A 14,188-nucleotide genomic window follows, 5' to 3' on the forward strand; every position below is an offset into this window, starting at 1 on the left:
AGCTCAAGGTTTGACTAGCCACATGACCAGGTTCAACCCACCATTGTGTCTTCACATGTTCTGTACCTTTATAGTCTGGTCTATGGTAGTTATTATATTCTTGTTAGTTTCTGTGTATGTTGAATCGGCGTTTGCATTTTGTTGCATTTCAGCGTTTCTCTTGTTCCATTGTTTTACTCTTATAGTTAATGTGTTCCTCTCGGTTTTAGTTTGTATTTGTTTTCCCTCAATCGATTTATGACTTTTGACCAGCGGTATGCTACCTTTGCCTTTATTTGACTTTTCTTTTCCATGTTGTGTCTTGTGTACTATTGTTTGTCTTTATTTTTTAAAACCTTGGCATTTTCAGTTATTAATATCTGATTATGACTATGTTGAACGCATCTATCCAATTGAACTAGAGATAAAGGAAGCAACAAATACAGTTAAGTCTGCCTGATATCTTGACTTACTTGTAAAAATTGACAATGAGGGTCAGGTGAAAACAAAACGTTACAATAACAGAGTAATTTCAGCTTCCCAATAATGTTTTTTTTTCATTTCTATGTAACAATATTCCAGCAGCGCCTGCATGCGAAATATATATCTCCCAATTTATACGATATTCCCGGGCTTGTATTTTCTATCATGTTCCGTGATAACATCATAAGTTGATTGACCGGCATAGAATATTCGTTTCAGAGATGATATCGGATATGTTTACTATATCGTAACTACAATACCGTTTTCTATACACGATTGTGACCTGCCGAATTATACTATTTACCGAGTTTGTAAAACCACGAGCAACACGAAGGATGCATCATGTGGAGCCCCTCTTGAATGATATTCATTGACAAAACTCGTAGAACAATATCATGTACAATCAAATGCAATACACCAATTTCTACATATATTAACCAATTGATGTTCGTATTTGTATACAAAGAATGAACAATAAAATTTCACAATTAGCCAGTGTTAATCTCCAGTGTATCAAATGTGGATAAATATTTATATATTGTAACCATATGTCTGCATAATAAAGAAAAAAACCCATATTAACTACACACTTACGTATATCAAGTTATCTTCACATAGTTTACGAAACCATTCAAACAATTAACTAACAAAATAATTACAACACAATATACATTAATATTTTTATTCAAAATGTTACCAGTACTTCAAAACATGTATTAATAAATACTAAGAATACTAAAAGATAAGGTCTAATGCACTTTTTTATTTCAAAGTAAAAGGCGTTTTTCAACATTTTCATTCTAACTTATGTAAAAAAAATACAGGGAGCTGTGACCATGTACAAATGTTGTAAAATATTTAGCCATTTACTTAATTGGTGACTATATGTATATGTATATCAACATTTTCATTCTAACTTATGTAAAAAATACAGGGAGCTGTGACCATGTACAAATGGTGTAACAAATTTAGCCATTTACTTAATTGGTGACTTTCGTATAACGTAATGTATTGATGAGGAACGGCAAACACGAATTGGATATGTTTTAGAGCATTGTTATTTTCAACGTTGATTTTATCATACAAAAAAGGGTACCAGATAATTATCTGCCTTACCAGCCCTTAAACCTCTTTGTACCTTTTGTTAATAATTTACCTTATGTTGGAAATCATAACAGACCATAAGTATTGCAACCCTTTCGAACAAAGGACAAGGTTCACTTATGGCACAAAATGGCCTTAAATATCAACTTTATCATAAAACACCATAAAAGTCACAATTTGGTTCATAAATGGGTCTATTTCATAAATCTTAATGCTAGATACATCATTTCCTTTCATAAAAGTAGATAATATTCTCCAAAGTAAACCCATTTTAGACAGTTTGTCAAAACATGATGATGTGCAATTTTCAGACCTAAAAGCTTAAGAAACACATTGGCCGCCACCTACGATCCAGAATGTGTTGGTACCAAAAGATTCCATTTTTAGCTCACCTGGCCTGAAGGGTCAAGTGAGTTTTTCGAATACTCATCACTTGGCGTCCGTCGTCCGTCGTCCGTCGTCCGTCGTCGTTAACTTTTACAAAAATATTCTCCTCTGAAACTACTGGGCCACATTTAACCAAACTTGGTCACAATCATCATTGGGTATCTAGTTTAAAAAATGTGTTCGGTGATCCAGCCAACCAACCAAGATGGTCGCCATAATTAAAAAAAGAACATAGGGGTAAAATGCAGTTTTTGGCTTATAACTCTGAAACCGAAGCATTTAGAGCAAATCTGTCATGGGGTTTAATTTGTTCTTTAAGTCAAGATCTATCTGCCCTGAAATTTTCAGACGAATCGGACAACTGGTTGTTGGGTTGCTGCCCCTGAATTGGCAATTTAAAGGAAATTTTGCTGTTTTATGGTTATTATCTTGAATATTATTATAGATAGAGATAAACTGTAAACAGCAATAATGTTCAGCAAAGTAATATCTACAAATAATTCAACATGATCAGAATGGTCAGTTGACCATTTAAGGAGTTATTTCACTTTAGAGTCATTTTTTACCAATTTTTCGTAAATTTTGTAGTTTTTACAAAAATCTTCTCCTCTGAAACTACTATGCCAAATTTTTATAAACTTTTATCATTGGAGTATTTAGTTTAAAAAACGTGTCCTGTGACCCAGTCAACCAACCAAGATGGCCGCCTTGGCTAAAAATAGAACATAGGGGTAAAATGTAAATTTTGGCTTATAAATCTGAAACCAAAGCATTTAGAGCTAATCTGAAAAGGGATTAAATTGTTTATTTAGTCAATATTTAGCTGCTCTGAAATTTTCAGATGAATTAGACAATGGGATGCTGGGTTGCTGCCCCACAATTGGTAATTTTTAAAGAAATTTTGCTGTTTTTGGTTATTATCTTGAATATTAGTATAGATAGAGATAAACTGTCAACAGCAATAATGTTCAGCAAAGTAAGATCTACAAATAAGTCAACATGCCCTCAAAGAGTTATTGCCCTTTATAGTCAATTTTTAACAATTTTCATTAATTTTATAAATTTTTGTAAGTTTTTACAAAATATTTTCCTCTGTGTAACTAAAGGGCCAAGTTTATTATAGATAGAGAAAATTGTAGTAGCAAGAATGTTCAGTAAAGTAAGATCTAAAAACATATCACCATCATCAAAACACAATTTTGTTATGAATCCATCTGTGTCCTTTGTTTAATACATGTATGTACAGAGACCAAGGTGAGCGACACAGGCTCTTAAGAGCCTCTAGTTTATATAGAATTCATCAATTTAAAAACTGTTTGGATCGTGGATGGAGGCCATGGTTAATAATGCCAAAAAACAATTGAAATTATGGGGAATAAGTACCAAAATTGACCTTAAAATACAAAAAATACTTTTTTAAGGGGTCATAGCTTCAAAAATTGTAAAGGAAGGTGCCAGAAAAATACATTTTTGTCTTCATAGTATTATCACAAGTACTTCTTTGTGAAATTTGTAATTTTTTGGCCCGTTTAAAAAAAAAACATCAAAAATTTAGGTCCAATTTTAACCCTTCGTGAACCTTCTCCAAAAAAATTAAAATTAATGTATTAATGCTTGCAGGCCTCTAGAGGCTTATTAATTAATTTAACGTACCATACAGTTTCAACGCTTGACTATAGCTCTCTTTTTCAGAGCAGTCCGTCTAAATTCTCGTGCGTGGTGATTTAAAGAAGGCAAAACTTTTCATAATTATAATATTTAATGTTTAATAACAAGTAAGTCAGTGAACAGGATTGAAGAGGATTGAACACTAAATATTAAAGAAAATGAAATCGTTTGGGACATTTCAACATTGGTATTGCAATGTCGAAATTCAGAAAAAAAGAATACTTATGTTTCATTTATATTCAAACAAAACCTTATCAAAGATACCATGCTTTATTATGATTTGGTACACCAGACGATAGAAAGAATTTGACATAAAATGGAATCAACACTTCACCATGCGTTCGAAGTGCTTTTCTAGATTTATTTTCCCCTAAAATGACTCATACACTTTGCAAAATGTATAATTTACTGTAGTGATTAATTGAATATTTTTTTGGTTTTGTCCTTAATCGATGTACATTCTTTGTTAACATTTTTAATCATTTTTGCACACTTCACATATCAAGGTACTTAAAATTGGAGGAAAATTTTTACAAAATTAAAATTTGGTTGAATAAACAAAGGCTACGTATATGTGAAAAGGTTCATATTTGTCAGAAATGGAACATAATGTTAGTTGTAGCACTATTTGGTGAATGTTAACCTCATTCTGTCAAATGTAGAACATTGTGTAATGAGCAATAAAATGCATTTGTAAATTTGAAATGGTTTCAATCATTAATTCATTTAACATGTTAGGTATTATCGACATATTGTATCTCATAAAACACTCTAAAAGCATACTCATTTTGGACAAAATGATAAAAAATAGGAGAATAAAAAATGAACGATTGAACCCTGTTATGAAACAAATAATAAGAATAGGTCAATGACTATATATAAATATGACTAAATTACTAATTGATAAAGATTATAATTTAAGAAAAAAATTGAGATGAAAAGACCAGATTCACGTTGTCAAAATTTGGTCTGGAATTTTGACCTTTAGGCAACGTAAGACAAATAGAATCAATAGTGTACATTATAATTAAAATTTGAAAGTAAGCACTTTTATGAATTTGTCAAACAAAATGACATGATGATCGTGTGCAATTTCTTTTACCTGAAAGATTCAGAAAAAACCTTTGCCTCTACTGACAGTTCAAACTAATCTTTTACCACAAGGTGAAAATGAAAATGTTGAAACACTAGACAAATCATATTGAATGGATCATGGGTTACAACCAATTTATCTATGCCTACTTAAGGCAACAAAAGTATACCGGTGTTCAAAAGTCATAAATCGATTGAGAGAAAAAACAAATCCGGGTTACAAATCAAAACCGAGGGAAACACATCTATACAAAAAATGTAAGAGGAAAACAAAAGACCAAACTGGAACAAAACACAAACGCCAACACACATAGACACGAACTCTTGAATTAAATTGCCATGCTGTTATAAATTGTGAAAATATGGACCAAAACTGACAATTCAACATACAAAAAGAAATGTAGGGGTTTTACAATGACAATCTTTAATGTGAAATGCCGAACAAGTACTAATGGTGTATTACAATTTGCATTACTTTATGAAGCATTTGTAATACTTTTGTGGTAGAAGTTTATAACATCAACTCTTCAGACCAATTAGATAAGGCAAAAGTAGTATACCGATGTTCAAAAGTCATAATTCGATTGAAAGAAAACAAATCCGGGTTACCAAATTAAACTGAGGGAAACACCTCAAATGCAAGAGGAAAACAATGAAACAAGAGAAACAAAGCGCAATAAAAGACCAAAAAGACAATGTAACACACACAGAAACGAACTATAATATAACTAAATGCAACAGTAGTATAAACCGCTGTATACATGTGAAATCATTCGTGAACCGTCTCTTTCAGACGCTTATTATTTTGACATTTGATGTGGACAGTTTTTTTGTGAAACTTGATAAGAAACGGCTGATGTGAGAACAGACGTCAAATACACAAAACATAAAATCACAAACACAAACACAAGACAAAATCGAAAAAACCCAACCACATCAGTAACGACTAAGTCATTACCCAATCTGAAAATCCGATTAAATCCTCGGTATATTCGTCGTAACGTTTTTGCTTAGAAGACGGGGGCTCGAGGTTCAGTACCCGCAATGATGAACCACAGACCGAAATCAGTGTTTCGTGCTGACTAGACAGAAATGGGAAATTTGAAATAAAAGCAAGTACGTGTTAGATTATCTTCAAACAATGTGCCCGGAAGGGGTAAAGACATTTCTTGTTAACTGTAATTTAAGCATGTCTGGTCGTTTCGGTCTAATATCCCATCAATAATTCACAAACCTGAATATTATTTTTGCACATGATTTGAACGTTATTTAGTGTTTAATTGATAAAAGAGACAGAAAATACCGTGGAAACTAACAAGTCACCATTAGAAGGAAACTGCCGAAGTTATAACAATTAACAAAAACCCGTCAACTTTAGGAAATCTATTATGTTAATTTAATCAGTGCTGATTTATGTAAAATCAATGGGTTGTAAAAACAAAAAATATATCAAGTCATCAAACGTTCTACCGGGCATACATATATATCATCTGCAAATTAAAAAAAGATATGTACAAAGAATGAAAAAAAAACCCCAAACGTAGGAAAAGTATGTGGTTTGTGTGAATAGTGTTACTTGACATTGTAACTGCCTACACTGACATGGTGCTAATAGATAACACGCATAAAACAATCTGTAAAAGATTTTGTGTATATACTATATAATAATACTAATGATAATAACTTTTTCAGTCATCTGTTTCCATTTCAAATATTATACACGCAATTAATTGCGTTCACAGATTGAAGTGTATTTATTCGATCCACCAATCTTCTATCTACATAGAAAATATAAAAAAATTATCAAGGTAGTGAACAATTGTTTTGTATTGGTAAATTTGTTCGATCACCGAGTTCACAGGAAAGATAATTAAAACAAATTACAGTACATAAACTTAACTTTCTTCAAATAATATGCTACAGATTAGGATTTAAAAAAAATAACAGATAAGAAAATGTGCACGATATATTGGCTGTGGTGCGTTTGAACGCCCGTAAAATGCGTTTATCCCCCATCAAACGAATGGAAAACAACTATCATAATCCAGATTTGTTACAAGAATTTCCAAATGTAACGCTATTGTGTCTATTTAAAGACCATCCAGTTGTTTCTTATTTTGTATTTCTGTTGTTTCTGTCTCTCTGCAATGATTGATGTAGTCTACTGTACCTATATAGTTAGTAGTTATCTCAGTGATTCACTTTGTATACATGATTAAGACTAGAAAGATTTTTCACACTGGATACGTTATAGCTTAATATTTAGAAGGAGATATGTTTGTATTTCACTTTGATCAGATAAATCGATAGTGTAGCATGGCGCCCATATGGCAACCTTACATATACTAGAATATGGTTATTTGTTTGATTTGAAAGACACGGCTAAACTGGAGAGATGTTCATAAGTTTGCAACCTATATACATGTACTTGAAATCGTAATTTGAAAAGGAATTTATAATTATGACGATACTTATCCTGTTGAACATTTTTTAACAATAATAATATATAACAAAAACTGTCTTTAATATTATTTATGCAATGGTCCCTCCTATATACTCTAGTATCCTACACGGACGAGGTTAAAGTTGAGCTTTGATCCCTTTTACGGTTTGTTATAAGGTTTCAAACCAGGTAGTTGAGCTCAGCTTATAAATACTAAATATTTGAAAACTTGATAACTTTCTCGTGACATATTAGTTGAAATGTAACTAACTACAAAATCAATTTTCCTACCTGGTTTGTGTTGTTTTCTTTCATCGTCACTCTTACAGCATCTGTAGAGTATGTTTAGTGGTCTGATCAGGATATTCAGAGGAGCAGGTATTCTTGATTTGTAATCCATGATGACTTCATATCTTAAGAAGCGCCATAATTTCTCTGAGTTTTCCTGGACCCGTTCAAATCGATAGCTAATAATCACAAAAGATTTAATTAAGTTTAATTTTATTAAAAATATAAATAAATAAATACAGGCGTTTTATGTTACATTAAAGCTGTGATAAACAGGTAACAAAGTAATGTAAGCTATTTTAAAAAGACACACTGAAGAATGAATTGTATTAAAAAATATCCAAAATATCCAATTGCATTATACTCTTATTTATCAATTAACGAGTAAGAATTTGGATGATGAGAAATTTAAAAAATGGTCATGTATCTCTTAAAATTGTTTTTTCACTAGCTTTTATTACGTACTGCACGATGAAGTACTTCGTGTTTCGTTATCTATTTATTGACAGTTTTGAATATTGATAATATGATTAAGGTGAATTCAAAGTGTTTGTTTCAAATTATCCTTTTGCTTATTGCTGATTACTTGATACTACTCTGCATATGTTTAAATGTCAAGGTTATGATTTTGTAGTTATTTACAAGGGTTCGGTCATCTCCTTATTACAAATAAATTGCTGTCATACCATTTAGTTAAGACAAAATGAAATAAACAAATATTAAATGTTTGTATCAAACACATACACTATATAATAATATTTATTTGAATGATATTAACTCAATATAATTAAAGTTAACACAAATAGATAAACTAGTTGCAGGATTTTTGCTGTTGTTTCACTTGACTATCATAACATAACAGTCAAAGTAAGTATTGCATTTTCTAGTTTTATTCGTTAAGTTTTAAGTACATACATTTCATTGCTTAAGCTTAACATGCAAAATAGTTTGTACTGGTTCGTTTAGAAACACACATTGCCAAATACATTTTTTGTACCTGCAATTTATTGAATTTGTTATAATATATATGACATCTGAAGAACGAACTGAATTTTTATTGTATTAACGGGTTGACTAAACAGGCGTATGTACACTGCCTTCGTAATAGGCGACAGAACATATATTTTAAATTAGAGTAACAGTGTATCAAATATTTTAGTCAATGTATTTATTGCGAAGCCTATACTTTGTAACTGGTAATGCCGTTAAAAGAACAAAACAAACCTGAACAAAGCTATCACAAGATTGACGAGAAGAAGGTTTGATATCAGAATATACAACAAAGCAATCACCAACAGGACCCAATCATACTGATTAACTAGTTACATGATTTTTGCTGTTGTTTCACTTAACTATCATTACATAACAGTCAAAGTAACTATTGCATTTTCTAGTTTTATCCGTTAAAATTTAAGTACATACATTTCATTGCTTAAGCTTAAGGATGTTTGCTCCTGTACTTTTTGAATTTTTGCCAGATTTTCGGAATCCTCTGGTTTTATCCATGTATTAACATTAAAAAAATTTGCCCACTAACCCCTACTTTTCTTTTCATATTTCTATTTCATATTATTTAAAAAGCCATATTTCAAAATCTTATGAAATCCTTGTTATTTTTTCAAAGTTTTTTAAACAGAAAAGGTGCCAATGTTAAGTGAAAGAAAAATCTAGAGAGAATAATTTCCCGCCAAATTTTCAAAGGCTTATATCTCGAAAACAAGCACACGGACCCTCCATTTTTTCTGCTTTTTTATTTTCTTTATTTATATACTTTCAATTTATAACAGTCTTTTAAAAAGCTTGTTATTTTTAAACAGAGTAGCGAACATCCTTAACAGGTTGAATAAACAGACATATGTACACTGCCTTCGAAATAGGCGACAGAACATATATTTTTAATTAGAGTAACAATGTATCAAATATTTTAGTCAATGCATTTATTGCGAAGCCTATACTTTATAACTGGTAATGCCATTTAAAGAACAAAACACACCTGAACAAAGCTATCACAAGATTGACGAGAAGAAGGTTTGATATCAGCATATACAAAGAAGCAATCACCAACAGGACCCAATCATACTGATTACATCGTTCTATATCTGGATTGTTTTCCCATTCACTTTGTATTGAGGTACATGGCGCTGTACTGTTTTCTATAACAGTATAAGGTTATAGATTATTTAGAATACGAATCAACAACATATTTTAAAAAAATAATTGAAGAGTTTATTAAATTCGTTACTCTTCTTTTCCTTTCCACTGATGAAATACCTTTAAAAATGTGTTTTTATATAAGCAACACGATAAGTGCCACATGTGGAGCAAGAGCTGCTAATCATTCTGATGCATCTCCGATCGCTTAAGTTTCTGATGGGTTCGTGATGTTAAATCTTTATTTATCTATATTGGGTTTTGTAATCTGTTTGTTTGTCCTCGTGTTTGTTTTGGTGGATTTCATGTTGTTCCATTGTGTTGTCAGTTTATCGTCAACTAATGAATTTGAATATCTCTTTTACTTATTTCAATTGTTGGGTGTTACCTCATTGTCATTTATTGAACACCCTCTCTAACTTAATATACAAGGTAGTTTCTTGTATTTTTATTTTTCCAAAATATGTTTTGCACTCAATCAGGAAATTCAGGAGTGACGTTAAAATATTTCAATTCATAAATGAATGCAAAACGATATTTCAATTTCAACAGAATAAGTCCATACTTTTGTTCTGGTAACCACTGCGACAAGAGCGTTAACTGACTTTTGCAAATCAAAAGTTACAATTTGGACCTTCGTTTTTAACTAGCCAAGAATTACTACCCGGTTCCTATCTCCCAATTGTCAACGTATCATTTTAGCACGATTTTGTATTAATCAACAGATGGTCTTAACGACCGTTGTTCAATTCCATCACACTACAATAAGTTAAAAACTACTTTTGGCAATGTATGAACAAGATATAGTGCATAGTCTAACCCCTTCACAGATATTAAAACATTCGTTAGTCTGTGGTTTGACTGCAGTTTGAAACAACATCATATATAAATATAACATTAAATACAAAAATCGATTACCACTGAATGTATCCAAGAAGGAATCGCCATAAATTTGCCAGTAGGGAATATAAATAATCTTCCATATTCTCCAGTATTCCCATCCGGCTGGATTCCACATATCAACATGTTTCGGATACATGTTTGCATGGTACAGTACCCCAACACCGAGCATAAATACAAATAAAATTCCAATGAATCGAAAAAGATCTTTTAACTGAAAATATAAACACAAAACAGGAAATATACAATGACTATAGTTTGAAACCTACACGTCTTTGTGTCACTGAAAAGAATAGCTTAAAATCAAACTTGATTTACGATATTGAAAATCAAATACATAAGGTTACCGAGGTAAACAGGATGTTTATTTAAATTATTATCATACAGATAGACAACTATTTTTACAGGAACAAAATTTTGTTATTATTTTTTTCTGTTCCACGCTTCATCAGAACACATTTTTAATGTCCTTTTAACTCTTTACCGTTCCTATGCCCCGAATTCGGATCATAAGCACTTTTTTGCGTAAAATTTGGATTCAAACCTTAAGATCTTTGCCATTTGATTATCAACAGATTTCACCAGGGTTGAAATAAAACCTGTGAGTTTCAGCTACACGTTAAAATGGCAGTTGTGTATTTTGGGGTTTAATATTTTGTGGTTGAATAAAGCAATTAAGGTATCATCGTTTTAAAAAAAAAATCAGCTAAAATTTAATAGAAAAAAACTTTAGAATTGTGTTAATCTTGAATTATGAAAATATTGTGTTTGGTTGCTATAAACCGCAAAAACCGGTCCGTTATGCATCTTTTTCTTTCAAGTTTGTGTTGAGCTTTATAGATGAAGGTTCATTGAATTTTTTTTTTTTTATTAATTTCTTCGAAAAAAACGAATATAAACAGTGAACATTGTCAACTTGTCAGTAATTTTCATCAACTATTGTAAGAATGTCTGCCCATACCAGTAAACACGTGCATATTGTGGTTCCAGAGGCCAAATAGTATAAATAAAATGCATTTCTTACTACTTGTGTTACTTGTTTTTGAATTAAAATCATAATTACCTATTTTCTATAAAAAGTCTAATTGATAAGTCTACTAACAGTAATAAGAAAGTTATGATTGATTGAAATTTGATCGTTCCTCAACGGCAAAAATAGTGCAATTTTTGCCGAATGGTAAAGAGTTAAAGTGAAATTTGTATGCCACTAGTGTGTAAAATGCGTTAAGTTCAATATCAAATACTGATGTGAATGATTACAGTTGAAACAAAACAAGAAAAAGGATTTTGAATATTAAGCTGTAATAGTTCATGAATAGATTATTTGCATTAGAATATCTATCACAGGTATTGTTATGCTGGCTAATGTCGGCACTTAATATTATTTTTACATAATTTAAATTTTTGTACTAAATCAAAATTCCTAAAAGTAAAAGAGGGACGAAAGATACCAAAGGGACAGTCAAACTCATAAATCTAAAACAAACTGACAACGCCATGGCTAAAATTGAAAAAGACAAACAAACAACAGCACACACGACACAACATAGAAAACTAAAGAATAAACAACACGAACCCCACCAAAAAACTAGGGGTGATCTCAGGTGCTCCGGGAGAGTAAGCAGATCCTGCTCAACATGCGGCACCCGTCGTGTTGCTTATGTGATTACAAATCCGGTAAATAGTCTAATTCGGTAGGTCACATTCATGAAAGGGAAGGTATTGTAGTTACGACGTTAGGAACATATATCCGATATCATTTGTGAAACGGTTATTCCATAACGGTCAACCAACTCGTGATGGCGTCTGTAAAATTTACGAAGGGATGATTTCAATTTCACCATTTGGAACTCTGTTTTGTTTTGCCAATACTTGTATATTCATGCATGCTTGATAATTTTATATCCATTTCTAGCTAAGGGGTTAAATTAAAATTCACATGAATACGGATTCATTAAGGTTGAATTATTCACTTACAACTGAATAATTCATCATCAATGTTTTAAAGCTTATTTTGACAAAATTTAAATATACTGGTTTTAAGGATGTTGTGTGCCGCTGAAATTCCAATGACGTTTTTTAAACATAATATTTTAATCTATATTCAACCATTTGGGTGCTCGTTTTTATCGAATATAATTTGGAATTACCTCAATCAGGTTTATGGTCTTATTTCATGATTATTTGATGTTTAAAATTAATCTATTTTTTCCCGAAGCATTCTAACTAAATAAAAATTTGAAAGTAAATGCATTCAATGCAAACAGGCAGACAATTAAATTCTTGTACACAGTTATAAATAGTTTAAATACATGACCAAAAGGGGTTTGATATAGTTAGAAATCATCCACATTTTCATTTTGTTTTATCTTCATGTCTTCACAACTGAATTATCGTGCTGCAGTGAAATTCTGAGAACAATTTTGTTTTCAAATCAACACTAAAAAAAACAGCAAGTTCTCGCCTATATATCATTTTGGTTTGTTCTTATACTGTAAAAAGTCTGGTAGTTTTATAAAATCTTACCATTTCCTTGATCATGATAACTTTTGGTCCCAGTTTCCTTGACATCAATATGACATGTAGAAATCTCATGTACATTGTAAACAAACTAAGGCTGTAAAAACGTCTAGCAAGGTTGTTTGAAGATGTCGACTTGAAAAATCGAATACAGATTGCAGTGATTGTTATAGAATACGATAAAACATCAAGGAAATTCCAGAAATTGCACAAGTACTTCTTGAACTTGTACCAGCAGGAATGACGTAATGGTACCGGGAGGTCTTCTGAAATATGCTGACTTATATCAGTCAAAATACTGTCTTCATTCAGACATGGCATCTGGAAAGAAGCATATCATTCTTTATCTCTGTTATTGTTTAATTGCATTGCTTCTTGTTCTTTATATTCCTCAACGATTATTTGCGTTTAATAACAACAAATTTAAACAAGTTATTTTACTCTATTTCTATCTATTGTGAGCATCTGGTGATGTGCACTTGTTCCAGATGAAAAAATATTAAACATTTGACAGCTAAAGAAGCGGTACTTTTAAAGCTTTATTTTTCTGCACTCATAAACACTTTATGATATTTAAATAATGAGATCTAGCAGTGTTACCAAAAGAGACAACCAACCCATATATCTATAACCTCAATTACGCGTTTTATATAAGGCTAAAACTAAATATTTGTATTCATGGTTTAAGCTACCCAAAACAGTGATATAAGATAATTGAAACTCAAAATGTCCAAAATACTGGTACCAAAATTAAGCTACAATCTCCATTAATATTCACAAAGTGTCTACACTGTTTAAGATCATACCAAGTGGCGGTATTCCTCGCAAATGTCACCAAAAATATAAATATAAACGATCCATTCATAAATCTTCACAGAACCAACTCCCTCAAAGAAGTCGAGTTCTGTCAGAAGAAAAGCGCTGTAGCATATCAAAGCAGCCAGAAAGAATGCCTGTAACAAAACAATAAAAACTTGTCACATCTGGCAGAAACAAAAACAAACCCGTATTATGATTGGAAAGATACTTAAACCAGCTTGTTAATAATGAAAACCCAATAGTTATCTTTATACTTAGATATAGATCTGCTGAGCATGAATTTGGCACCATTCTGAAAGTTTGGGTTTTCCATGCTTTTCAACTTCGGAATCGGTTGTAGTCTTTCGAATGATA

The 14,188-nt window shown here is 31.4% G+C and overlaps 1 protein-coding gene across 2 annotated transcripts in view; it reads right to left on the reverse strand.

Annotated features, from left to right (window-relative positions):
* Positions 1–1,130: 1,130 nt before the first annotated feature.
* The window catches only part of LOC139518953 (uncharacterized), a 116,795-nt gene continuing 103,737 nt past the window's right edge, over positions 1,131–14,188 (reverse strand). For both annotated transcript variants that reach the window (XM_071310649.1, XM_071310650.1), the window contains 6 exons: positions 13,822–13,968; positions 13,022–13,336; positions 10,514–10,709; positions 9,438–9,597; positions 7,448–7,623; positions 1,131–6,491 (listed from right to left, as the gene is read on the reverse strand). In XM_071310649.1, coding sequence (XP_071166750.1) covers positions 6,421–6,491; positions 7,448–7,623; positions 9,438–9,597; positions 10,514–10,709; positions 13,022–13,336; positions 13,822–13,968 — 1,065 coding nt within the window. In that variant the 3' untranslated portion in view covers positions 1,131–6,420. The remainder of the gene's footprint in view (positions 6,492–7,447; positions 7,624–9,437; positions 9,598–10,513; positions 10,710–13,021; positions 13,337–13,821; positions 13,969–14,188) is intronic.

This window comes from Mytilus edulis, chromosome 4 (assembly GCF_963676685.1).
Source record: "Mytilus edulis chromosome 4, xbMytEdul2.2, whole genome shotgun sequence".
In the NCBI taxonomy this organism is placed as follows: domain Eukaryota; kingdom Metazoa; phylum Mollusca; class Bivalvia; order Mytilida; family Mytilidae; genus Mytilus; species Mytilus edulis.